A 27,500-nucleotide genomic window follows, 5' to 3' on the forward strand; every position below is an offset into this window, starting at 1 on the left:
GGGGGGAGGGGATGTGGGAAGGTTCTTAAGATGGTAACTCAATTACCACCAAGCAAAAGGTGGAAATGTACAATGCTATTTTAACGGTATAAAGCAAAAGACGCAAATAATATAGCTAGTCTATGTGGTGAAGAAAGTTCAAGTCTATTGGCTGTCAAACCCAATAGGCAGAGCTCATTATCATACCATAAAATGACGTTTTTAAACGCCGTTGTAAGCACGCCAAAACCTTTGGATCCCTTAAAGCGACGCTTTTTACGGCATTTCAACTAACATATAAATGGTGTAAAATACGCCATTTTTGATGGTTTTTGCAATGTATATTACAGCGTAGTGAAAAATAATGCCGTATTTTGCGGCGTAAAAGCGTCCAAAACAAATTTGATAAATTTACAAATAAAACGCGTTTCATTTTAGGCGAATTTTGAGCACTTTGGTTTTCTGTAGTTGTCTGAGCTTTTGTCTTGTTTCACGTTTATTCAGTCAGTGTTCTGGGTTCTGCCTTGTTGTCTGTGTATCTGTACCCTGTTTTCTCTCGGTTTGTCTGTTGATTTATTTTCCAGATTTTCGTGTTTTGCTTTCTGTTTAATATATTTCCTAGATCTGTTCGTATTGGTGCTGTGACCCTGGACTGTCTTAATGACCCAGATTCTGGATTTGCCTTTAATAAATCTCGCTCTTCTCAGCGTCTGCGTCCAGCTCTCTATCGCTCCACGTTACACAGTGTGTTCATTCTTCATAAACCCTCTAAACACTTAGAGAATGCTGGATAGGATGTCCATAAGTAACAGACACTGTGGAACTGTGAAACAGCAGTAGTGAATCTGGTCATACCACAGCACACACCACTGTCCACAGAAACATAAATCACTGACACCCCCTTGTGTTCACATGATGATACTTTTATTTTAATTGTGTCTGAAATGTTTTGCTGTCAGGTGTTTTCTTTAATAAATTAATTAATTGTTCATATTCATATGTTCCCTCTTTTATGTTTATAGTGCTCATTTCATTGGTTCAAGCTGGACTTCCTCAAGGTGATTAATATTCTGTTTATATATTATTTAAAACCCAAACTGCCATTACTAACTCTATTCAGCTATTATATGAAACATGGAATGATGGAATGATGTCATTAGACATTTATGAAAATTTGCTATTTTAAATGTATTAATTTACACATTTAGCATTTTAGTGTATGTATTTTATAATTAATGAATTTATTTAGTATTAAAACATGTGCAGGACCAGACAGCACTGACTGGTGTGGTAGACTTAGATTTAGATCTGTGTAATTTATTTGTTTTCAAAGTAACTGAATGAAGAATTCAAATGTTTAATGCTTCTGCAGGTCATGTTAAAGCTGTTGTGAGTGTAAGTCCTGATAATCACGTGTTCAGAGGAGAGACTGTGACTCTCAGATGTGACATACAGGGAGAAGGAGACACTGGGTGGACATACAGCTGGTATAAGAATAACTACAGTACCTACCCACACACCACATACAATCCATACATGATCAGCTCTGTTACACAGTATGACAGTGGTACATACACCTGCAGAGGGTACAGGGGAAGAGACTCTCAGAGCTCAGAGATCAGTAATGCTGTTACATTAACTGTGTCAGGTGAGTTTGGACTGTGAATTTAGCCAATAGACATTCATAGCAAGGTTGTTATTGTGTGTGCGTGATTTTAAACACTCAGGATTTTATATTTGCTGTGTTACAGAGAGAGCCCAGGCAGTACTGAGTGTGTCTCCACAGAGCTGGCTGACTGAAGGAGACTCAGTGAGTCTAAGCTGTGAGGTCAGAGACTCCTCTACAGGCTGGACATTCAGCTGGTACAGAGCTGTTCCCTACAGAGAATGTTTAACTCCAGTAACAGACATTCATGGCATTCATCTGAGGTATTGTGCTGAGATCCTCTCAGACAGCATCAGAGGAGCTGGAGGCTCCTACACTCTCAGTCCTGCTGCTCTACATCACACAGGAGTTTATGTGTGCAGAGCAGAGAGAGGAGAACCAGCCTATCAGACACAGTACAGCAACACACAGCCACTATGGATCACTGGTGAGGACAAACAACAGCAGTGTGTGTGTGTGTGTGTGTGTGTGTGTGTGTGTGTGTGTGTGTGTGTGTGTGGATGAAACATTAGACATTCAGTGTCATAGTGTCATTCCTAAGTCCCCAATCAGCTAGTCTTAAAGTTAAACATTTAAATATAAAATAAAGAATGTCTAAAATTATCTAAAATTAGAGAATGTCTAACAATCACACAAAGAAACACATTTGTATACATTGGTCAGAAGTAATTATGTATTCACCCCACCTTCTTTTACATACCAGCGTTGCATTCACCTTCGTTACATCCAAACCAAACATTCATCAACATATGGTCGTTCCTAGAGCTTCCTAAGTTCAAGACTGTTTACTCACTACACACTAAATAGAAATAAAGATGCAGACTCTGGAATTAATTGAAGAGAAGCGCTGGTCCCGTCTTTATTCTGAGCTCAATGTTATAAACGAGGCATTATCTGGAGAATGTCTAACAGTCTCAGGTGGGCTCACCTTTATACCTTTTCTTCAAGGACCCTTACATCACCATTTTTATTTTTTCATAATACTTGTCCAGGTTCCACTATTGTTCTCCACACCAAACATTATTCAATGTATGCAAATTGATATTCAATACTTACACCAACCCGTTCTTGGTACCATTACGTTCATCCTGAACTACTTCTACTTTTTAAAGGCGATCATATTCTATATCACCTGATGTCCATATTGTTTCTTCCGGTGCTTGGCCGGGCTGTCCCGTCCTTGAAGCAAGGCTCCCCATCGACTGATGCCCCTGGAGGCCTGTCAGAGGTCTCCTGAGGATTTACACTGAAGCCTACAGAGGTCTTTCCAGCATGAAACCAGTTTATTCTGGACCTTCCCTATTTTTCTGCTTACAATATCATTTTATTACCTTGTTATGACCCCGTCTAGGCTGTGAGGCTGTAACAAGGAAAAAGAAGTGCAAATGTCTAACGTAAAAGAAGTTCTGGAAAAAAATGAACAGCAACAAAACAAACAGAAGCACAAATGGAAGGGTTTTTTAGTGTATTGTACAGAGGTTATGATTTACAAATAATCTTACTGGTGCAATTCCTTCAGGAGTGACCCAGGCCAAAATAATAACCAAAACCCACACTAAGGAAATAAAACTATACCCTAACTAATCCTAATAACACAAGAAACATACAACAAACCTTTCTAACTTCCTGACACAAACAGACAAAACCCACACCCAACAAAAACTGCAGTCACTCCTTACCACCAGTGTCCAACACCAATGTACCAAACAAACAATATTTACACTCTTTACACAATCTATATATATGTATGTATACACAGCTACCGAAGCAGGAGGGGCGAAGCCAAAGACGAAGTTCAAAAATGGGGAAAAACAAGGTGATACACAACAAGTCATACAAATGTTCAATCACAGCCAAACCAACTCCAAGCTAACACACAGTCTCCTTACTCGCTGTCTTCCTCTTCCTCTCTCGTGGGAGGGCCTTTTAAATAGCCGACACAGTTGGCTGGAAAACCCGGCAAGGAACGTGGCGGAGTCTCAAACAGGGTGGAAATCCTGGCAGTGAATCTGGAACACACACACACACACACACACACACATACACACACACATCATTCCGTAACAACCTCAATATGCAAACTGATATTCAACACCCACACCAGTTGGAAGCTGTTACCGCTACATTCCAAGAGAAGGCTTCTCTTGACCTTGTCCTAAAGAAGATGTTTTTCTCTACAGTCCTGAGTCTGGTGGAGAGCTCGTATATCTTACCTTGAGTTCCACCAAAACCTACCCATGATCCTTTACTGAAGCCTGCAGAGGCCTCTACTAGGGCTCTGGCCTGTACTCCCTGATGTTTAATGTTATCATGTCTAATGCAATGTTGAGTCTCTTTTCCCTGTAAACACTCTTTTTATTACCTTCCCACTGATCACATGGTATGGCCCTTCACATGCAGTGGGAGTTTCTCGTCGACTATTTGTGACTCGTCCTATTTGTAACCACGGCCAGCTGTCAGCACACACCTGCATCTGGTTCAGTCTTGTTATGTTTGTAGTATTTAAACCCTTGTTGGTGTGTGCGTTGTTGTCAGTCTTTGCTCATGTTCACATTCATGTTCATGGTCACAATGTTCATGGTGTCCGTGTTAGCTGTAGCTGTATTCATGTTCACTGTTTATGTTATACGTGAGTGCCGTTGTCTTGATGGTGTGTTAATAAACGTGTGTCACCATCAAGGGAGTCTGTACGTACTGCTCCTTGCCGTGTGGTACTCGGGCTGTTATGTTACCTCAATAGACACAATCATGATCTTAGATAGATGTCACTACCTAGATATTATTAAACAGAATTTATTAAAATTATTTTCTATCATCAGAGCAATCAACACAATGGTTGTAATCGTTCCATGTTAAATGTGTTCACTACACTCCTGCTATAATAAGACAATAATAATAACACGTGATGTATAATTTCTGTTTCTAAGGTCTGTCGCCTCCAGTCTCTCTGATCATCAGTCCCAGCAGAACTCAACACTTTAGTCGTGACTCTCTCTCACTGAGCTGTGAGGGACAGAGTGACTCTACTGGATGGAGAGTGAGAGGATACAGACACAGTGGGAGTGTGTCAGATTGTTCATCACTCTGGGGATCAGTTACAGGATCTACATGCACCATCAGATACCTCTACACATACCACAGTGGAGTGTACTGGTGTCAGTCTGAATCTGGAGGGAGCAGCAATCCTGTTAACATCACAGTGCACAGTGAGTCTGCATGTAGTGCACTCACTAGTTAAGGAGAAAAGGAAATGTTTGATAACAGGTTATTATAGTTCACAATATATAGAACTATCAGTTACTGACTAAGAAAACTGTTAACTAGAGTTAATAAGAAAAGCAGTTTAACATGTTCTCAGACATTAGTTTGCCTTCCAATATTTGGATGTATTGTGTGTGTGTTCTGTGTCCCTGTTATGTAATATTCAGTATTCATGCTGGAATCCTTCTCTCTGTAAAAGATGAGTAAAGTGTTTTCTCTGTTCTAGGTGGTGATGTGATTCTGGAGAGTTCTGTCCATCCTGTGACTGAGGGAGATCCTCTGACTCTACACTGTTTACTTCGACCCACTATCACATCACACCTCAGAGCGGATTTATATAAAGATGGATCACTCATCCAGACCCAGACTGCAGGAGAAATGACCATCCATACTGTCTCAAAGTCAGATGAGGGGGTCTACTACTGTAAACACCCAGAGAGAAGAGAGTCACCACACAGCTGGGTCTCAGTCAGAGGTCAGAATTTAAAGATTTCACATCTTTATTATTACACCAATTTAACCAGAGCCTCAAATTTATATTGGCAAGAAAATCATTTTATAATTCTGAATCTTGGAGCAGTAATTCTGTCAACATCACAGTGCAGGGTGAGACTCCATGTAGTGAACTTATGCTTGTACTGGGTTTACTGTGAACACCATGAACACCATGTCCTGTCCCTGACTGAACTCTCTTCAGTTTATATATTTGTATTTTCATATGCATTTGAGTATTTGAGACTATGGATATACATTACTTACATTTAGTCATTCAAGCCACAAAACGTAACTGTTACCCATAATTTTCTAAGAGACAGAATAGATGTTTTTTACATATTCTATCCACAGCAGAAATAGGAAATCAAATGACGGTAACCCAAGTACTCAAGGAAACATCCACATCTTGTGGTGTGAATCAGTATTTACATAAATGTAACATAAAGCGTTCACATGGAATCCAGTTACATTAATTAAGGTTTAAATTTACATGTAATACACTCATTTATTATAGAAAAATAAAATGCTATTACATTGCTCGATATATTGTAGATAACTGGTTCCAGTGGCGTTGTATCTATTTGTAAACTAGGGGCCATTTTAATTCTAGGACTGGCTGGGAGCGTTTTAGACAATAAAAACATTTGTGTTAATTTTTGTTGACTTTAAGAACCACCTGTACCATCACCACATTACTCCTACTGTACCATCACCACCATTACTCATACTGTACTATCACCACATTACTCCTACTGTACCATCACCACATTACTCCTACTGTACCATCACCACCATTACTCCTACAAGTGTCACATTACTGGAAAAAGTGTCCAATGTGGTACTGGATGGAATAATTATGTGACTCACTGTCATGTGTTCACATTTTACACTCCAATCACAATCAGATCCCCACATAATCTCCAGATAATATCCGCAAAACACAGTGATTAACAGATTAGAATGCAGCATCATGTGTCTAACCTGTTTGTTATAATATATATAAATACAGAGTGACTCCAGGAAGACACTGGGGGTCATTCAGCTGTAATATGCAGTGTTCTCCATCTCTTTCCACAGATTTACCCACAACTACACTGACTGTGGAGCCTCAGAGTCCTGTGTTCACTGGAGAGTCAGTCACTCTGAAGTGTGAGGTTCAGGGTTATGATGGGTGGACATATCAGTGGTATAAGAAGAAAGCTCAGAGTCAGTGGACTACAGTGTCTCAGTCTGTGTTTGACACTGTAAACAGAGACACTCTCACCATCAGTAGAGATGCTGTAGTTAATGGGGATCAGTACCAGTGTAGAGGAGAGAGACATGACAGACCAACAACATCACAGTACAGTAACAATGTTACCCTCACTGTACATGGTAAGATTACTGTCATTTCAGGAATGTAATGTCTATTTCAATAACTTAAATTATTGTTTGTTAAATACTTTACACTATTTGTATTCAGCAGCATAATACACACTCCATGTATTGTGTTTATTAGGCAAAAAGGAAATTGTAGATGTAAAGTAATTACACACTACATTGTATTAGATATATATTGTAATTACAGTTACACTGCATGGTATTAGACCTGTACTGTAATTACAGTTACACTACATGGTACTGGAACTGAAATGCAAACTTACTTTGTACTTACTAAGTACTGTGTGATTTCTACAATGGAGCCTGAGCTGGTTCTGACTGTGCAGTCTAATTAGACACAAATATTGTGTATAGAGACCATCACATTCACATGTAAATGAGCAGGACTGTAATCCTGACCCCAACCCCATCTCAAAGTCCAGTTAAAATCCAGTTACAGAATGTTAACAGCATATCTATAACAGCTTGTTGAGTATGCTAAGATGGTATGTATTATACCTGTTACATGTTCAGTGACTTCTCAGGTTAACATCTACAGATATGAACTTGGACACCCAAATAAAGTGAAAAACAACTGAATTCATCAGATTATAAACAAATCTGATATAAAGTTAATTAAAAGTTGTTGATTAATCTACTGCTTCACTACTGCTACACCATGTTACTGAGAGTCTATTGTTTTTATTTTAAAATATTTAAAATACTTAAATACTTCATCTATTTTTAATTTGAGAACGTTAGTCAGTTCTATGCACTCTGCTATTGCATGTCCTGAACTGTGTGTTTCATCTCAATCTGAGTTGATATAATTATGCCTGACTGGATATTTTACTATATGAATCGTTATTATTTAATCATGAAAGTGTTAAGCTTCCATAATTGTTGTGTGATTCCCTTTTCTAGAAAACCTGCTCCTACAAACTCTTTGGATTGGAAATATGCAGCACCACATAAATAACTCCTCTCACTCACACACAGCCTTTTATTATTACCCAGTTAAAATAAACAATGCAACAGGTTCTGTGTAGTGTTGATATTATAATTTTTGTAAAGTGGTTGGGTGGCTACCACAGGAATAAATGAATGAATTAAGTTATATAGCTTGTTTGCAATGAGTGTCACTTTTCTTTGGTTTATATTTTTATTTTAGTTTAATTGTATTTTTTATCATTCCATTCCATTATGTTCACTTCCATGTTTCGTCATGTGGCTTCTCATTTGTAGCTGTTCGTGTTTTTCATCTGTTTAAAATAAACGTCTTTGTTCACACGGCTCACGTCGGTATCCCATCCCTCATCCTCAACGCTCTGCAGAGTCACAGAAGCACTGTAGCTCTTCAGCTGTGATTAATTGTGTGTGTGTGTGTGTGTGTGTGTGTGTGTGTGTGTGTGTGTGTGTGTGTTATCAGCTCTGTCCCATTCAGAAGCTCCATTCTCCATCCTCAGTCTACTCAGTAGTCTACTGGCAGTCTCTCCATATCTGCTAGTGTCCATCGTGCTGGGGGTCAAATGCTACAGAGCTCACGGTAAGAACTCTTCCTCTTAGACTCACATTACACACACTGGAAGAACCAAACTTACATTTGTTTGAATCTGAAAACGCATCATAGGGTTTGTCTTTCTTCTCTGTGTTTTTATGACTTTCTCCATTGTCATGACTCTTAATACTGCTTAATAAAAGACAAGCAGGACACATGACAGTAAAGTGTCTGTAATGTGTAATCCATAAAAATCATGGTTTATAAAAGCAGCACATGGTCATGAAACCAGTAGTTAAAAACAAGAGAGAAGAGAACAATGACTGGAACCAGAAAATGTTACTTTAGGCAAGACAGCAAATACTAAAAGAAACATGAGTGTAAATACACACACTAACTAGAGCCAAACAACACACAGTCACGACAGAGCAGAGAGATCAATGAAAACAAAACAGGTTACCATGGGAACCGCAACCACCAACAACTTAGAAGTTTTATACATAGTTTATACTTTTGTAAACAGACATTTAAAACTATTTTATATGCTGGTTTAATAAAATACTGATTTTCTCCCCATAATCATTGACAATGTCAACATGTTGCTTGCGTTGGAAACAAGACACGCTTTTTTTCCTTCTCTGAACTACAAGACCAAGACTGCAATAAACATTTATTAAATGATAATCCAATAACACCAGGGGGAGCTTTCTAACACCTACACTTTGATTTCTGTGTTTGATGTTTTTTCTACAGCTCTGACTAAAAATGCAGTCTCAGAGGAGTGAGAGTCTAAAGGAAAATACTGAAGATGGAAGGACATTGTTCTGTTTGCTTGAAGTCATTTCACATGTGAGATTGAATGTTTGAACTCTGCTAACTTACTGCCAGCTGATAACCAGTTTATATGAAGCATCGTGCAGCAATGTTTCACTTTTAAGCACATGTTACTATTGTGTGTCATTTATTCCAATGTTAGAATATTCTCATTTATTTTAATGATCGTTTACTTTGTTGGACTAGTTTCCTTTTTTATGTTCTAGTTAAATAAATAACAACCAAATAAATTGTGTTCATTATCATTGCACTGATGTCAGATGAGATATTCAGCAGCCAAAGAAACACTATCTCAGTGTATTTCATAACAGACTTTAGATTTTAAGTAATCAACAACTAGACCACAGATTAGTGTTTTACACATTACTTCACACTGACTCTCCTCAGCTTTAATGTGAAACTGGTATAGTTCACTGGGTAGTGAAGTCTACCCCTGCTGTAAGATGGAGATATTAGACATCCAGTGAACAGGCAGGGCTTTACTTCCATGTGTTGGAAGCAGGAAAAATTAGCAGGTGTAAGGATCTGAGAGACTTGAACAAGGACCAAACTGTGATGACTAGACAGCTGGGTAGAGGGAACATCTCCAAAAGGGGAAGTTCCAACACACCTCCTTCAGTCTTTACATTTATGGCATTTAGCTGACACTTTTATCCAAAGCAACTTACAACTATGACTGAGTACAACTTGAGCAACTGAGGATTACAGGCCATCTTCAAGAGCCCCACAGTGGCAACCTCGCAGTGGTGGGGCTTGAACCAGCAGCTTTCTAACGTCCTTGATTATGTTAGCAAGTTCTGTGAGTGTTTACGCTCCTTATGTGATCTAGCACACAAAACCGTAAACCACTCCCAGTGCCGTACGAAAGCTAGGTACGATTTACGAGCTGTTCACTGATCCTTTCAGGAAGAAGACAAAGTGTTATCTTTATTGCCTTTGCCAGGTTCTGCACTTCACACCAGATTTGCTGGTCCATATATGGCTAAATCACAATTACGTGATATGGATTATGTGATACACACACCCGATCGTAAGAAAAAGTGTATGTCACATCAACATGCTGAAATGCTGTTTCATGCTATGCTTCCACAGATGATAATGGTAGTATTAGTGCACCTGTTCTACCCCTAGTTGTAGCCCCATCCCTGCCCCTTTATCTGAGTATTTCCCTTAAGTGGATAGTTTAAGCTTGAAAATTGTTGTCCTTCTGCTCGCCTACCCAACTCCGAATCCTTTAAAGACATCCCCTCTAATGTAGGACGTCTTCCTGAGTCGGCCCAACTCAATGTTATACGATTAATGTACCATCACCTGTTTTTGTTTTCGGATACTCCCTCTCGCACTGTGGTTTTTAAACACGATGTGGATGTCGTGATAGTCACTCAGTGAAAGAATTGCTTATCATGTGAATCCAGCCAAACATACACTTATGAAAAATGAAGCTGAATACCTCCTTAAAAATGGTCTTGCTACTCCTAGCTCTAGTCTATGTTGTTTGCCTTGTTTGTTGGTAACTAAACCAAATCGCTTTTGTACCGATTATAGAAAAATTAATTTATTGATGAAGTCCAATTCCTTTCCCCAGGACCAATACACAATGGGCATCCCCAGTACACTTCATATTTAGATTCACATGATAAAACAAACAAAACAAAACAATTATAATGTTATCAAGCATTTCTACACTAAGAGTGATATACATGCTTATACACACACACACACACACACACACACACACACACACACACATACACACACACACACACACACACACAATATGCACTCCTTTTGCCCTCTTGCACATTATTCCTACTTGCTACGAGAGTGCTGTACTAAATCAGCACTGTACTCTGAACTGTTCTGGCTGCTACCAGTGACTGCTATGTTCAGTATAGCATGTCACTGACTCCTATGCTATAATCCACTTTACATATTCCCAATACTGCGCACTGGTAAAAATAAAGGCACTGTCTGTTCATTGTGTACTGGTCCTGTCCTGCATTTATTGTATGACATTATTGCACTGTATTGTATTGTTTTCACTGGTGTAGTGTGTTGTCTGTTTCACTTGTTTTGTGTTGCACCATGGTCCTGGAGGAAGACTGTTTCGTTTTTGCTGTGCACTTGTATATAGCTGAAATGACAATAAAGCCTTTTGAACCTTTGAAGTGGTCAGACGTTAATTTAAAATTTTAATTCAAATAATTGTGTTTTGATGTGGTGGTTGTTCTGGTTGAAACAGCACAAGTTTCCACCTGGGAAATTTTACGATGCTGTGCGTCAGAAATAAATACAGGCCTTGACCAACCTGTCCCACTCTGTAAAATAAAACACAGTTCCTGCTTCTGAAGGGTTAATTAACAGTCCACAATGTCCACGTGTCTTTTTGTTAATGTTTTAATGTTAATGAGCCGCCCTCATACTGGAGAAGTAGATACGCATGCGCAGAAAGCCGTCCTTCTACAGTTCGGATATCGTCTGGATAAATAGAAAGTAAACAGATCAGACGGAGGAGCAGACGAAGATATTACATTTGGGAAATAATTTCAAAAGTATTTTCTTTGATCGTCCAAGTTTTCCTTAGTTAACAGTTCCCCTGGTTGAGGAAGCTCATCGTAACTCTAGATATATTTAATGTGGCGTTTCACAATCCTTCCTGAATCCAGAGGATGGGTTAATATATAAAATATTTTAAAGTATTTTTAAACATTATTCAGTAAATGTAATAACATTTGTTAATTCCAATAATACTGAGGCTTATGTCTGATAGTTATTAGAATATCCAGTGATTCTGGTCGGTACAATATCTTTATCAAGAAATAAAACCATTGTCATATCTGTGATGAAACTGATCATGAAGTAAACATAACCAAAACCACAAGGTGGTTGATTATACAGCTACAAAAATCAGTGAAAAATAATGAGCTTGATGACTGAATTTGCACTGTGCTAAAGTAGGAGAGTAACACTTGTGTGAATGGTGGCTGATGGGTAATTCTCCATATGTAGGAGAGCATATCACTGTAAGTTCAAATGACATTATTTCTTTAGGTATTTGACCAAGAACCACCGTCATACATGTTATATAGTATAAGAACTATATGTGTTAAATATTTATGTGAAATGGCACATGAAATATTACATTGTATATGAAAGGGGCCCCAGTTATAAATGTTTTTATTACAATTTTATCAAGTTCATGAATGTTGCTTTACAGAATGTTTGTATCTGGTCAAGGTACATAAAGCACATCTTTGCCTTTTGCATTCACAGTAAATAATAATAAAACAAAGAAAACACCAGTAAAATTCTTTATTTGAAATATAATCTCTAGAGGCTTGTATTACTAAAACATCAATAAAATGATCCAACCAGTTAAAAGGGTTTCAGATGTTGTGTTTTGAGTCTCAGTGCCCTCACACACATACTGAGAAAATCAGACAGACCTGACAAAGTGACGTCCACACACACACGAGACCAGAAAACATGTGAGGAACCAAAGTTTAACCCGAGTGAGTTTAATGTGTGGTGGATAAATCCTAAACACACATCCAGTACCACAATCTGAAACAGCAGGCATAGGTCAAAAATACCATGATGCTTTTATCCAAAGCAACTTACAATTATGACAGAACACAACTTGAGGGTTAAGGGCCTTGCTCAGGGATTCAACAATGGCAATTTGGCAGTGGTGAGGCTTAAAACCACAACCTTCTGATTACAAGTCAACTACCTTAACACTGAGCTACCACTGCCCCGAGAAATGACAAAATATCCAGGAAGACAAAGCAACAGTAACAGTCCAGTTCGGTCATACTGACACTATAATAAAGTAATAGTGTATATACACTATATACTGACACTATAATAAAGTAAAAGGGGTGGATCTGGTGTCATTAGTAATGGTGAGACAGTCCAGTTCTGTGATACTGATACTAGAGAGAGAGAGAGAGAGAGAGAGAGAGAGAGAGAGAGAGAGAGAGAGAGAGAGAGAGGAGGATGAGAGAGAGAGAGAGAGAGAGAGAGAGAGAGAGAGAGAGAGGTGTAGATGAGGCCTGAGAGTCATCACCTCCTGAGAGTCATCACCTCCTGACCTTGATACCTCACATACATACACCACAGCACAGAGAAGTTACAGAGACATTTAGAAAAGTACAGAAATATAAACATAATAGAAAATTTAATCACAAATAATCACAAAATAAAAAAATACATATTGATTCCTTCACCCTAGTGAGGCTCACTACAGAAGATCACCAGGAATCTCCAGGTCTTTTATTTACAAAGTGCAGTTACATAACACTGCAAAAAAAATAAAAAATCTTGGCTCAAAGGTTAAAAAGTGGAGTATAATGTGTCTCTCTGAGTGACTCTAGTAACAAACACACAAAGATAAACAGTCATTCAATCACAAGCTTCAGAACTGCTGAAAAGACAGAAAGTCTGTTGGCTATGAAGCCCCACAGAACTCATACACTCATCTCCTCTACAGAGAAGGAACTCCAACACCACTGAATCTGATTCTCCTGGTATGTTTATGCTACAACCAGTACACTTCATATTTAGATTCACATGATAAAACAAAGAAACAGAACAATTAAAATGTTATCAAGCATTTCTACACTAAGACTAGTATGTTCATTATGGTGAAACTATTCTTTCACTGTAAGAGATTTTACCTCCAACCTGTTACATCTCCATCTGTTATAAAACACCTTCCTGTTGTAGACATGTGTATCTGACATGATCATTTAAAATGTGTTTAAACCAAATAAATGAATGAACACTTGGATAAGAGGGTTTAAACTCCTGGTCTTGTAGCAGCTTGAGAGAGTAACACAGGAGGATGAACTCTGTTTCCCAGCAGTCTGTGCTGTTCCTCAACAACCTTGACAAAGATGATTCAGAAAACATTCATTAGGATCAGTCATTATTTCTGTTTAATGTACATAGAATCACTGTCAGTTCAGCTCCACACTAACTGTCCTATATTTAACAAAGTTGGTAGGTTCAGTCCTATGCACATAAACAGTGAAGGGCTCTTACATGTTTCAGGATTGTTTAATTATTATAAACCTGAGCAGAAGTCACTTTGCATTGTTAGTCAGTTTCACTTGAAACAAGGTTTAAAATGAACACTGGCTCCTTTTTCAGTGAGTCGTGTTTATTAAAAATCCTCCAACCACAGCAGCTGCTACTGACAGTAATGAATGGAGTGGAGATCAGTGAGCACTCAATGGCGTGATATCTGCTGACTGGCTTCAGCTCTGTTTCCTTCACTGTTAGCTGGTTTTGAAGGACTGGTTTAAGGTCTTCTTATGACCAGTTATAGTGTTCCTTTAGGTCTTTGCGTCCAGTATTGGCTCAGTACAGCCTGGTACCTCTGAAATCATACCATAGATCTTGGAGCTCTGACCTTTCTGTGTGTCCTGCCTCAGCTCTGAGTACACACTGCTCTTCTCTAGTAGGGACAGAAGAGACTGAATTACACCACAGGAAGAACTCCAACCCTCCAAATGAATGAATACAACATTAACTGAATAACCTACAGTCGGTAACTAAACACAGAATGTTACTAAGCAGTGAATCAAAACGTAGAATCTTAAGAGTTCTTCAGGTCAGCTGTATCTTGGTGTGTCACTGCTGTAGGTGACTAAAGTTTCTCCTTTTCATGTACCTTCTTTTTTCTTTGTTTTCTGTTTTGGTTTCAGTTTGATCTCAGCATAAGTGACTTCACTGGGTCCAGCACCAGTGTCTGCAGTAACAGAGAACAAAACCAAAGCAAACACAGTTGTGACCTCTTGCTGACCTTTAGCATTCTAACCCACCAGCCAATAACATCTCATCATACACGCTTCATTCCCACAATGCACTGCTGCTGCTTTTGGAGACCAGCATGTGTTTCCTTTGTCTCATGTGTGAATTAAATCCCAGTGTGAGGGAGATGTGGATGTGCCTTTATTCCTGCTTTTCTTGTTATATTTCATGACCTGAGCATAAGTGACATCACTGAGGTCGTCTGCAGGTTCTTCTGACATAGAGTGCAGTGTGTTTATCACAGAGTGCAGTGTGTTTATTACTACAAGAGGTTGCTGCTCTTTACTGTATAGCTGCACTCTGTGCAAGTCTTTCACTGCTACACTCAGTGGGAAATAAAATCGTTACCTGTGCTGCTCCTGTCTGCTGGCTCAGCTGTGTCATATATGTGGGCAGCTTCTGGGGTTAAAGGAAAATAAAGCTAAACTGAAAGATTACTGGACACAGTAGAGAATGAATCACAAGTGATGAAGGATTATTTAAATTGTCTTAGAGAAGATAAAGCTTTAAGTTGATTGTCAATAAGGAAAGTTGCTGTTGTCTCATGGTCTGAGCAGTGTGCAGTGGTATGACTGACACCCCTCACCTCCTGACTCTCTCTGGGTCTGATCTGATGTCTGATTGATGTCTGACTGACTCCCAGTACAGTGACACAGAGATTCTGCTCCAAGGCAACATGGAAATAAAAGAAAAGTGTTTAATACTGTAAAAGGTTTGATGATGTGTATCATACAAACATATAATATTTAAACTATTCATAAATGACCTGCAGCTGATCTCAGACCTTTTTGGTTTTGTAGCACCACAGCAGGGTCAGTAAGATGAACAACACGACCAAACTCTGTCCCACAGTCAAACTAATCTGGCCAAGAGAGGAGGAATCACCAGCTGAACTCATAGGAACAAAAACATCACATGAATCAAAATGATTTGTCACACGTCTCTGCTCCAGACTATGTGAGGTCACTGTGTACTCTCTTCTTCAACACAGTAGGGGGCGCTATTAGTGAGATCGGGTCTTGTAGTGTATGGTGGAAACAAATGCTTTTAAATCAGGGGGGCCAAAACAACAGTCTTGTGTATTATTTTTTAAGATTCATTATAAGTTGATAATGATATTAACTTAACAAGAAATGTAGTAAGTTTGCATTTCACAGCTATAATACCATGCAGTATTACTGGAATAAAGGTACATTTACAGTATATATTTTTACCCTTAATAAGTAAACACAATACATGTGGACTGAGTGTGTTCTGCTACTCTCTATAAAGAGTTTAAATGAGTAAAATAGATGTTAAATTCATGAAATGACTGTGATCTTACCATGTACAGTCAGAGTTACTGTACAGACCTAAATCTATCACACAGATAACCAACACAATGTTTTCTATAATTATACACTGTAAACTGTTACTCACTAGTATACAGAACTAAATCTAAATCTTTCACACAAGTCACTGCTGTGTGGTCCTATACATGTTTTAATGTTGAATAAATCCATGAATTCAATAACACATAAAGCATGTCCTGTAGCAGATATGACAGCTTCCTCTTATTCAGGAAATCAAACATTTTCTGATTTGCATTGTCATATTTCTAATAAAATATTATTGACTGCTGCCCTCTGGTGGCCAATCTGTGCACATGTCCAAGACTCCACAGTACAAGTAGTGACACTTGTAATCTAATATTGTGCCAACTTTTACTGAGGGTTGACAAGAACTGATATTGTTGAATATCTAACTGATAAATTTAATTTCTACGGTAGTTATACACTGTAAACTGTTCCTCACCAGTAACGTTTAACCAGAGTGCATCACTGTAGTTTGTGTAGTAGACTGGGTTTCCTCTGCCAGCTCTGCACCAGTACTGGCCTCCATCAGAGGGCGCCACTGAGCTGATGGTGTAGGAGTTTGCTGCAGTGTTGGTCTCATTCTCAGGGTTCTGTGTGTGTCTGGACCAGTAAAAGCTCCATCCAGCAGACTGGTCCAGCTTACAGTGCAGAGTCATTGGGTTTCTGACCAGTGCAGCTCCTGTAAGGCTTGATGTGAGTTCAGGTGTAGGTTTAACTGCGGATGGAGATGAAACACACAGTTCAGGACATGTAATGGCGGAGTGCATAAAGATATCTATGAAATTACTAACATTCTCAGATTAAAAATAGATGAAGTACTTTAGTAGTTTAAATATTTTAAAATAAAAACAAGAGAATCTCAGTAACATGGTGTAGCAGTAGTGAAGCAGTAGATTAATCAACAGACTTTTAATTAACTGTTTATATCAGATTTGTTTATAATCTGATGAACTCAGTTGTTTTTCACTTTATTTGGGTGTCCAAGTTCATATCTGTACATGTTAACCTGAGAAGTCACTGAACATGTAACAGGTATAATACATACCATCTTAGCATACTCAACAAGCTGTTATAGACATGCTGTTAACATTCTGTAACTGGATTTTAACTGGACTTTGAGATGGGGTTGGGGTCAGGATTACAGTCCTGCTCATACACATGTGAGTCTGAGGGTTTCTCTACTCAATATTTGTGTCCAATTCGATTGCACAGTCTGAACCAACTCAGGCTCCATTGTAGAAATCACACAGTACTTAGTAAGTACAAAGTAAGTTTGCATTTCAGTTCCAGTACCATGTAGTGTAACTGTAATTACAGTACAGGTCTAATACCATGCAGTGTAACTGCAATTACAATATATATCTAATACAATGTAGTGTGTAATTACTTTACATCTACAATTTCCTTTTTGCCTAGTAAACACAATACATGGAGTGTGTATTATGCTGCTGAATACAAATAGTGTAAATTATTTAACAAAGAATAATTTAAGTTATTGAAATAGACATTAAATTATTGAAATGACAGTAATCTTACCATGTACAGTGAGGGTAACAGTGTTACTGTACTGTGATGTTGTTGGTCTGTCATGTCTCTCTCCTCTACACTGGTACTGATCCCCATTAACTACAGCATCTCCACTGATGGTGAGAGTGTCTCTGTTTACAGTGTAAAACCCAGACTGAGACACTGTAGTCCACTGACTCTGTGCTTTCTTCTTATACCTCCACTGATATGTCCACCCATCATAACTCTGAACCTCACACTTCAGAGTGACTGACTCTCCAGTGAACACAGGACTCTGAGGCTCCACAGTCAGTGTAGTTGTGGGTAAATCAGTGGAAAGAGATGGAGAACACTGCATGTCACAGCTGACTGACCCCCAGTGTCTTCCTGGAGTCACTCTGTATTTACATATATTATAACAAACAGGTTAAAAACATTATGCTGCATTTGAATCTGTTAATCACTGTGTTTTGCAGAGATTATCTGGAGATTATGTGGGATCTGATTGTGATTGGAGTGTAAAATGTGAACACATGACTGTGAGTCACATAATTATTCCATCCAGTACCACCTTGGACACTTTGTCCAGTAATATGACACTTGTGGGAGTAATGTGATGATGGTACAGTAAGAGTAATGTGGTGATGATAGTACAGTAGGAGTAATGTGGTGATAGTACAGTAGGAGTAATGGTGGTGATGGTACAGTAGGAGTAATGTGGTGATGGCACAGTAGGAGTAATGTAGTGATGGCACAGTAGGAGTAATGTGGTGATAGTACAGTAGGAGTAATGTGGTGATAGTACAGTAGGAGTAATGTAGTGATGGCACAGTAGGAGTAATGTGGTGATGGTACAGTAGGAGTAATGTGGTGATAGTACAGTAGGAGTAATATAGTGATGGCACAGTAGGAGTAATGTGGTGATGGTACAGTAGGAGTAATGTGGTGATGGTACAGTAGGAGTAATGTGGTGACAGTACAGTAGGAGTAATGGTGGTGATGGTACAGTAGGAGTAATGTGGTGATGGCACAGTAGGAGTAATGTAGTGATGGCACAGTAGGAGTAATGTGGTGATAGTACAGTAGGAGTAATGTGGTGATGGTACAGTAGGAGTAATGTGGTGATAGTACAGTAGGAGTAATGTAGTGATGGCACAGTAGGAGTAATGTGGTGATGGTACAGTAGGAGTAATGTGGTGATAGTACAGTAGGAGTAATGTGGTGACAGTACAGTAGGAGTAATGGTGGTGATGGTACAGTAGGAGTAATGTGGTGATGGCACAGTAGGAGTAATGTAGTGATGGCACAGTAGGAGTAATGTGGTGATGGTACAGTATGAGTAATGTGGTGAAGGTACAGTAGGAGTAATGTGGTGATGGTACAGTAGGAGTAATGTGGTGATAGTACAGTAGGAGTAATGTGGTGATGGTACAGTAGGAGTAATGGTGGTAATGGTACAGTAGGAGTAATGTGGTGATGGTACAGTAGGAGTAATGTGGTGATAGTACAGTAGGAGTAATGTGGTGATGGTACAGTAGGAGTAATGTGGTGATAGTACAGTAGGAGTAATGTGGTGATGGTACAGTATGAGTAATGTGGTGAAGGTACAGTAGGAGTAATGTGGTGATAGTACAGTAGGAGTAATGTGGTGATGGTACAGTAGGAGTAATGTGGTGATGGTACAGTAGGAGTAATGGTGGTAATGGTACAGTAGGAGTAATGTGGTGATAGTACAGTAGGAGTAATGTGGTGATGGTACAGTAGGAGTAATGTGGTGATGGTACAGTAGGAGTAATGGTGGTAATGGTACAGTAGGAGTAATGTGGTGATGGTACAGTAGGAGTAATGTGGTGATAGTACAGTAGGAGTAATGTGGTGATGGTACAGTATGAGTAATGTGGTGAAGGTACAGTAGGAGTAATGTGGTGATAGTACAGTAGGAGTAATGTGGTGATGGTACAGTAGGAGTAATGTGGTGATGGTACAGTAGGAGTAATGTGGTGATGGTACAGTAGGAGTAATGGTGGTAATGGTACAGTAGGAGTAATGTGGTGATGGTACAGTAGGAGTAATGTGATGATAGTACAGTAGGAGTAATGTGGTGATGGTACAGTATGAGTAATGTGGTGAAGGTACAGTAGGAGTAATGTGATGATAGTACAGTAGGAGTAATGTGGTGATAGTACAGTAGGAGTAATGGTGGTGATGGTACAGTAGGAGTAATGGTGGTGATGGTACAGTAGGAGTAATGTGGTGATAGTACAGGTGGTTCTTAAAGTCAACAGAAATGAATACAAATGTTTTTATTGTCTAAAACGGTCCCAGCCAGTCCTAGAATTTTTTCTATAATAAATGAGTGTATTACATGTAAATTTAAGTCTTAATTAATGTAACTGGATTCCATGTGAATGCTTTATGTTACATTTATGTAAATACTGATTCACACCACAAGATGGGGCTGTTTCCTTGAGTACTTGGGTTACTGTAATTTGATTTCCTATTTCTGCTGTGCATAGAATATGTAGAAAACATCTATTCTGTCTCTTAGAAAATGAGGGGTAACAGTTACCTTACGTGGCTTGAATGACTAAATGTAAGTAATGTATATCCATAGTCTCAAATACTCAAATGCATATGAAAATACAAATATATAAACTGAAGAGAATTCAGTCAAGGACAGGACATGGTGTTCATGGTGTTCACAGTAAACCCAGTACAAGTATAAGTTCACTACATGGAGTCTCACCCTGCACTGTGATGTTGACAGAATTACTGCTCCAAGATTCAGAATTATAAAATGATTTTCTTGCTAACATACATTTGAAGCTCTGGTTAAATTTGAAGCTCTGGTTAAATTAGTGTAATAATAAAGATGTGAAATCTTTAAATTCTGACCTCTGACTGAGACCCAGCTGTGTGGTGACTCTCCTCTCTCTGGGTGTTTACAGTAGTAGACACCCTCATCTGACTTTGAGACAGTACGGATGGTCATTTCTCCTGCAGTCTGGATCTGGATGAGTGATCCATCTTTATATAAATCAGCTCTGAGGTGGTATGTGATAGTGGGGTGACATAAACAGTGTAGAGTCAGAGAATCTCCCTCAGTCACAGGATGGACAGAACTTTCCAGAATCACACCACCATCTAGAACAGAGAAAACACTTTACTCATCTTTTACAGAGAGAAGGATTCCAGCATGAATACTGAATATTACATAACATGGACACAGAACATTAACACAATAAAGTAGAAAGTAGAATGTCACAACACACACAGTTCACCCAGAATATGTTAAATTAATAGCTTTTTATTAACTCTACTTAACAGTTTTCTTAGCCAGTAACTGATAGTTCTATATATTGTGAACTATAATATCCTGTTATCAAACATTTCCTTTTCTCCTTAACTAGCGAGTGCACTACATGTAGACTCACTGTGCACTGTGATGTTAACAGGATTGCTGCTCCCTCCAGATTCAGACTGACACCAGTACACTCCAGTGTGTATTGTGTAGAGGTATCTGATGGTGCATGTAGATCCTGTAACTGATCCCCAGAGTGATGAACAATCTGACACACTCCCACTGTGTGTGTATCCTCTCACTCTCCATCCAGTAGAGTCACTCTGTCCCTCACAGCTCAGTGAGAGAGAGTCACCTCTAAAGTGTTGAGTTTTGCTGGGACTGATGATCAGAGAGTCTGGAGGAGACAGACCTTAGGAACAGAAATTATACATCACATGTTATTATTATTCTCTTATCATAGCAGGAGTGTAAGGAACACATTTAACATGGAAAGATCACAACCATTGTGTTGATTGGTCTGATGATAGAAAATAATTTTAATAAAATCTGTTTAATAATATCTAGGTAGTGACATCTATCTAAGATCATGATAAATGTGACACACGTTTATTAACACGCCATCAAGACAACGGCACTCACGTATAACATAAACAGTGAGCATGAATACAGCTACAGCTAACACGGACACCATGAACATTGTGACCATAAACATGAATGTGAACATGAGCAAAGACTGACAACAACGCACACACCAACAAGGATTAAATACTACAAACATAACAAGACTAAACCAGATGCAGGTGTGTGCTGACAGCTGGCCGTGGTTACAAATAGAACGAGTCACAAATAGTCGACGAGAAACTCCCACTGCATGCGGCGGGCCATACCACGTGATCAGTGGGAAGGTAATAAAAAGAGTGTTTACAGGGAAAAGAGACTCAACATTGCATTAGACATGATAACATTAACCATCAGGGAGTACAGGCCAGAGCCCTAGTAGAGGCCTCTGCAGGCTTCAGTAAAGGATCATGGGTAGCTTTTGGTGGAACTCAAGGTAAGATATACGACCTCTCCACCAGACTCAGGACTGTAGAGAAAAACATCTTCTTTAGGACAAGGTCAAGAGAAGCCTTCTCTTGGAATGTAGCGGTAACAGCTTCCACCTGGTGTGGGTGTTGAATATCAGTTTGCATATTGAGGTTGTTACGGAAACATGTGTGTGTGTGCGTGTTCCAGATTCACTGCCAGGATTTCCACCCTGTTTGAGACTCTGCCACGTTGCTTGCCGGGTTTTCCAGCCAACTGTGTCGGCTGTTTAAAAGGCCGTCCCACGAGAGAGGAAGAGGAAGACAGCGAGTAAGGAGACTGTGTGTTAGCTTGGAGTTTGTTTGGCTGTGATTGAACATTTGTATGACGTGTTGTGTATCACCTTGTTTTTCCACATTTTTGAACTTCGTCTTTGGCTTCGCCCCTCCTGCTTCGGTAGCTGTGTATACATACATATATATAGATTGTGTAAAGAGTGTAAATATTGTTTGTTTGGTACATTGGTGTTGGACACTGATGGTAAGGAGTGACTGCAGTTTTTGTTGGGTGTGGGTTTTGTCTGTTTGTGTCAGGAAGTTAGAAAGGTTTGTTGTATGTTTCTTGTGTTATTAGGATTAGTTAGGGTATAGTTTTATTTCCTGAGTGTGGGTTTTGGTTATTATTTTGGCCTGGGTCACTCCTGAAGGAATTGCACCAGTAAGATTATTTGTAAATCACAACCTCTGTACAATACACTAAAAAAACCTTCCATTTGTGCTTCTGTTTGTTTTGTTGCTGTTCATTTTTTTCCACAACTTCTGATACGTTAGACATTTGCACTTCTTTTTCCTTGTTACAGCCTCACAGCCTGACGGGGTCATAACAAGGTAATAAAATGATATTGTAAGCAGAAAAATAGGGAAGGTCCAGAATAAACTGGTTTCATGCTGGAAAGACCTCTGTAGGCTTCAGTGTAAATCCTCAGGAGGCCTCTGACAGGCCTCTAGGGGCCTCAGTCGAGGGGGAGCCTTGCTTCAAGGACGGGACAGCCCGGCCAAGCACCGGAAGAAACAATATGGACATCACTGGAAGAACCAATATGGGCATCCGGTGATATAGAATATGATCGCCTTTAAAAAAAATTTAAGTAGTTCAGGATGAACGTAATGGTAGCAAGAACGGTTTGGTGTAAGTACTGAATATCAATTTGCATACATTGAATAATGTTTGGTGTGGAGAACAATAGTGGAACCTGGACAAGTATTATAAAAAAATAAAAATCGTGATGTAAGGGTCCTTGAAGAAAAGGTATAAAGGTGAGCCCACCTGAGAGTGTTAGTCATTCTCCAGATAATGCCTCGTTTATAACATTGAGCTCAGAATAAAGACGGGACCAGCACTTCTCTTCAATTAATTCCAGAGTCTGCATCTTTATTTCTATTTAGTGTGTATTGAGTAAACAGTCTTGAACTTAGGAAGCTCTAGGAACGACCATATGTTGATGAATGTTTGGTTTGGATGTAATGAAGGTGAATGCAACGCTAGTATGTAAAAGAAGGTGGGGTGAATACATAATTACTTCTGACCAATGTATAAAAATGTGTTTATTTGTGTGATTGTTAGACATTCTCTAATTTTAGACATTCTTTATTTTATATTTAAATGTTTAACTTTAAGACTAGCTGATTGGGGACTTAGGAATGACACTATGACACTGAATGTCTAATGTTTCATCCACACACACACACACACACACACACACACACACACACACACACTGCTGTTGTTTGTCCTCACCAGTGATCCATAGTGGCTGTGTGTTGCTGTACTGTGTCTGATAGGTTGGTTCTCCTCTCTCTGCTCTGCACACATAAACTCCTGTGTGATGTAGAGCAGCAGGACTGAGAGTGTAGGAGCCTCCAGCTCCTCTGATGCTGTCTGAGAGGACCTCAACATGGGGAACAGCTCTGTACCAGCTGAATGTCCAGCCTGTAGAGGAGTCTCTGACCTCACAGCTTAGACTCACTGAGTCTCCTTCAGTCAGCCAGCTCTGTGGAGACACACTCAGTACTGCCTGGGCTCTCTCTGTAACACAGCAAATATAAAATCCTGGGTGTTTAAAATCACGCACACACAATAACAACCTTGCTATGAATGTCTATTGGCTAAATTCACAGTCCAAACTCACCTGACACAGTTAATGTAACAGCATTACTGATCTCTGAGCTCTGAGAGTCTCTTCCCCTGTACCCTCTGCAGGTGTATGTACCACTGTCATACTGTGTAACAGAGCTGATCATGTATGGATTATATGTGACGTTTGGGTAGAGACTGTAGTTATTCTTATACCAGCTGTATGTCCACCCAGTGTCTCCTTCTCCCTGTATGTCACATCTGAGAGTCACAGTCTCTCCTCTGAACACGTGATTATCAGGACTTACACTCACAACAGCTTTAACATGACCTGCAGAAGCATTAAACATTTGAATTCTTCATTCAGTTACTTTGAAAACAAATAAATTACACAGATCTAAATCTAAATCTAAATCTACCACACCAGTCAGTGCTGTCTGGTCCTGCACATGTTTTAATACTAAATACATTCATTAATTATAAAATACATACACTAAAATGCTAAATGTGTAAATTAATACATTTAAAATAGCAAATTTTCATAAATGTCTAATGACATCATTCCATCATTCCATGTTTCATATAATAGCTGAATAGAGTTAGTAATGGCAGTTTGGGTTTTAAATAATATACAAACAGAATATAAATCACCTTGAGCAAGTCCAGCTTGAACCAATGAAATGAGCACTATAAACATAAAAGAGGGAGCATATGAATATGAACAATTAATTAATTTATTAAAGAAAACACCTGACAGCAAAACTTTTCAGACACAATTAAAATAAAAGTATCATCATGTGAACACAAGGGGGCGTCAGTGATTTATGTTTCTGTGGACAGTGGTGTGTGCTGTGGTATGAGCAGATTCACTACTGCTGTTTCACAGTTCCACAGTGTCTGTTACTTATGGACATCCTATCCAGCATTCTCTAAGTGTTTAGAGGGTTTATGAAGAATGAACACACACTGTGTAACGTGGAGCGATAGAGAGCTGGACGCAGACACTGAGAAGAGCGAGATTTATTAAAGGCAAATCCAGAATCTGGGTCATTAAGACAGTCCAGGGTCACAGCACCAATACGAACAGATCCAGGAAATATATTAAAAATAAAGAAAAACACGAAAATCTGGAAAATAAATCAACAGACAAACCGAGAAAAAACAGGGTACAGATACACAGACAACAAGGCAGAACCCAGAACACTGACTGAATAAACGTGAAACAAGACAAGAGCTCAGACAACTACGGAAATCCAAAGTGCTCAAAATTCGCCTAAAATGAAACGCGTTTTATTTTGGCTTTCCATAGACAACGGCTTAGTAAAAACACAATGAGCAGATAACCGCTAGAACAATTACCAGCAAGACACTGAGGAAAACACTGGGTTTAAAAAGGAACAGGGGAACGAGGAACAGGGGAAACTAATGAAGGCCAGAGAACTAAACGAGGGGCTGAACTAACGAAACCAAAACAAGGAATCACATATGGAAATGAAAGCCAGGATGGAAACAGAAACAGAAAGCAGGTGAATGTGTCGCTGTCAGAACCGGGTCGTCCGGTAGGGGGCGATCGTGACACACTGATCCACTGCTGAATTTGTGAATCTGTTCCTGAGATTTCTGATATATGGTATTAATTTTTAATTAGTAATGCAGTATTAATGGGAAAAAAATAAAAGTTTGTGAGCTGTTCCAGGACCTGTTGTGTACGCCCTGTCTCTTTGCTACTACTATGGTAGTGGCTCCTTTGTTAGTGGGGTAGGTGTTGGTCTTCCTGGTTGAGTGAGTGTGAGGAGTGTGTCCTTTGTCTGTGTATTGAGTTTGTGCTCAGCATAGAGACTGAGGTTACTGGGTCAGTGTTCAACTGTGTGTGTTGAGGTTCATGTCACAGGGTTTCCTTTCATATCTATAAAATGAAGAGTGTCTCTTATTTCAGGCTGAATACAGCCAGTCTATATTGGTCAAGATCATTCATCCCCTTCTTAATATAACTGGGTTTTTTTTCTTTAAATGAAATATATTACAAAATGAAAAGTGGTAATAATGGTTGTCTTGGTCATTTCCTGTTGATCGTCACTTTCCTTTATTGTTTACTCACATTACATTTGTTGAAGTTACAGTATTTTAACACATTTAGTCTGTTAAAATCTTAATATACACAGTAGGTTACATTGTTCCATCACACTGGTGTAGTTATTAATTTACCCCAACACACAATACAGCCCAAGCAGTGGATGTTATCTGCTGATTTTCTACAGGGTTTATTTGTAGGCTGTAATGAACTGTTTCAACATCACACAGCATGTAGGTTTTCCCACTCATATCTGTGGTCATTCTTTGGGTTTGTTGTACTCTACTGACTTCTATATTCCTAAATTATGTTGCTGTGACCCAAATCCCAAATATACAGATTGTCCATTTTCTATAGTGGTAGTGATGTCATGGCACTCAACCCTGTGCAGGTAGTTATGAATTTTGGGGTTCTTCTTCACCCCAAAATTTAACTTGAACCTCATGTTAGATCCCTCACTAAATCTGTTTATTTCACCTCTAAAACTCTACTCCATGGTTTCAGTTGCTCTTGTGTTGATCATTGTAATCATCTCTTCACTGGTCTTACTGTTAAATTCTGACAAACTCATCTGCTAGAGTCGTAAGCCTCCATATCACTTCCGTGTTTCATCAGCTACGCTGATGTGTAGAAGTACACTGGTAACTGGTCTGTTCCCATATTGAGTACAAACATGTACAATAACTTCTCCTCCTGCTCTCCAGCTCAGTACATCAAACAGAACCCTTTCCATAATACATCTGGATACAGTGAGAACACCTGAGCACATGGAAGAGAAACTCTGATCCTCCCTTCTGAGGGAACTATACAACTAACTCACATAATCTCATCAGTCAGGATCCTCAGACTGCACATTACCAACTTCATACAGCACCTCTGACTCTAATGAAGACATAAAGAGAACATTTACTCACAGAGCACCACAGGGAGTGGACTGAGCTCCACACTGTCCCAGTAATGATGGACTGACTGAGTGACTGTGTGTTAAAGACTCATCACTACCTGTGTTCTCCAGTCAAAGCACAGTTCTGAGAAAGAGATAAATACTGAGAGATAGACATAGAGCGAGGGGGCAGGCAGAGAGAGAGAGAGAGAGAGAGAGAGAGAGAGAGAGAGAGAGAGGGAGAGGAGGCCGTGGTTTCCATTTTTCAGACTGTGTGGTTCTTTCCTCTTACCATAATAATCTCACATTTTAC

General features: G+C 39.2%; 3 protein-coding genes and 3 long non-coding RNA genes across 6 annotated transcripts in view; 2 read left to right on the forward strand and 4 right to left on the reverse strand.

Moving 5' to 3' along the window:
• The window catches only part of LOC145652983 (Fc receptor-like protein 5), a 14,599-nt gene extending 5,297 nt beyond the window's left edge, over positions 1-9,302 (forward strand). The window contains exons 4-12 of the mRNA XM_081704841.1: positions 602-723; positions 1,002-1,037; positions 1,352-1,627; positions 1,731-2,072; positions 4,573-4,851; positions 5,133-5,381; positions 6,479-6,775; positions 8,190-8,306; positions 9,012-9,302. Of these exons, the coding sequence (XP_081560967.1) occupies positions 602-723; positions 1,002-1,037; positions 1,352-1,627; positions 1,731-2,072; positions 4,573-4,851; positions 5,133-5,381; positions 6,479-6,775; positions 8,190-8,306; positions 9,012-9,043 (1,750 nt within the window). The 3' untranslated portion in view covers positions 9,044-9,302. The remainder of the gene's footprint in view (positions 1-601; positions 724-1,001; positions 1,038-1,351; positions 1,628-1,730; positions 2,073-4,572; positions 4,852-5,132; positions 5,382-6,478; positions 6,776-8,189; positions 8,307-9,011) is intronic.
• LOC145652913 (uncharacterized) lies at positions 2,476-3,966 on the reverse strand. Its single transcript, XR_014119191.1, has 2 exons — positions 3,859-3,966; positions 2,476-3,654 (listed from the first exon to the last, which is right to left on the reverse strand). It is a non-coding gene; the product is annotated as an uncharacterized LOC145652913 (long non-coding RNA).
• A 3,292-nt stretch (positions 9,303-12,594) lies between the features above and the next one.
• LOC145652922 (uncharacterized) lies at positions 12,595-14,567 on the reverse strand. The gene is made up of 2 exons (XR_014119205.1): positions 14,509-14,567; positions 12,595-13,980 (listed from the first exon to the last, which is right to left on the reverse strand). It is a non-coding gene; the product is annotated as an uncharacterized LOC145652922 (long non-coding RNA).
• A 232-nt stretch (positions 14,568-14,799) lies between these two features.
• Positions 14,800-18,405, reverse strand: LOC145652984 (uncharacterized). Its single transcript, XM_081704842.1, has 6 exons — positions 17,801-18,405; positions 16,704-16,979; positions 15,694-15,797; positions 15,496-15,570; positions 15,258-15,308; positions 14,800-14,847 (listed from the first exon to the last, which is right to left on the reverse strand). Exons 1-6 carry the CDS (start codon positions 18,126-18,128, stop codon positions 14,800-14,802), a joined length of 882 nt encoding a protein of 293 aa, XP_081560968.1. The 5' UTR covers positions 18,129-18,405.
• A 1,959-nt stretch (positions 18,406-20,364) lies between these two features.
• The window catches only part of LOC118240611 (cell adhesion molecule CEACAM8-like), a 7,857-nt gene continuing 721 nt past the window's right edge, over positions 20,365-27,500 (reverse strand). Inside the window, exons 3-8 of the mRNA XM_081704843.1 lie at positions 27,219-27,281; positions 24,885-24,920; positions 24,289-24,564; positions 23,898-24,185; positions 21,205-21,483; positions 20,365-20,914 (exon numbers count right to left, since the gene is read on the reverse strand). Coding sequence (XP_081560969.1) covers positions 20,580-20,914; positions 21,205-21,483; positions 23,898-24,185; positions 24,289-24,564; positions 24,885-24,920; positions 27,219-27,281 — 1,277 coding nt within the window. The 3' untranslated portion in view covers positions 20,365-20,579. The remainder of the gene's footprint in view (positions 20,915-21,204; positions 21,484-23,897; positions 24,186-24,288; positions 24,565-24,884; positions 24,921-27,218; positions 27,282-27,500) is intronic.
• LOC145652918 (uncharacterized) lies at positions 21,990-23,514 on the forward strand. Its single transcript, XR_014119199.1, has 2 exons — positions 21,990-22,128; positions 22,311-23,514. It is a non-coding gene; the product is annotated as an uncharacterized LOC145652918 (long non-coding RNA).

Source organism: Electrophorus electricus, chromosome 21 (genome assembly GCF_041902795.1).
Source record: "Electrophorus electricus isolate QZ-2024a chromosome 21, ASM4190279v1, whole genome shotgun sequence".
Lineage (NCBI taxonomy): Eukaryota > Metazoa > Chordata > Actinopteri > Gymnotiformes > Gymnotidae > Electrophorus > Electrophorus electricus.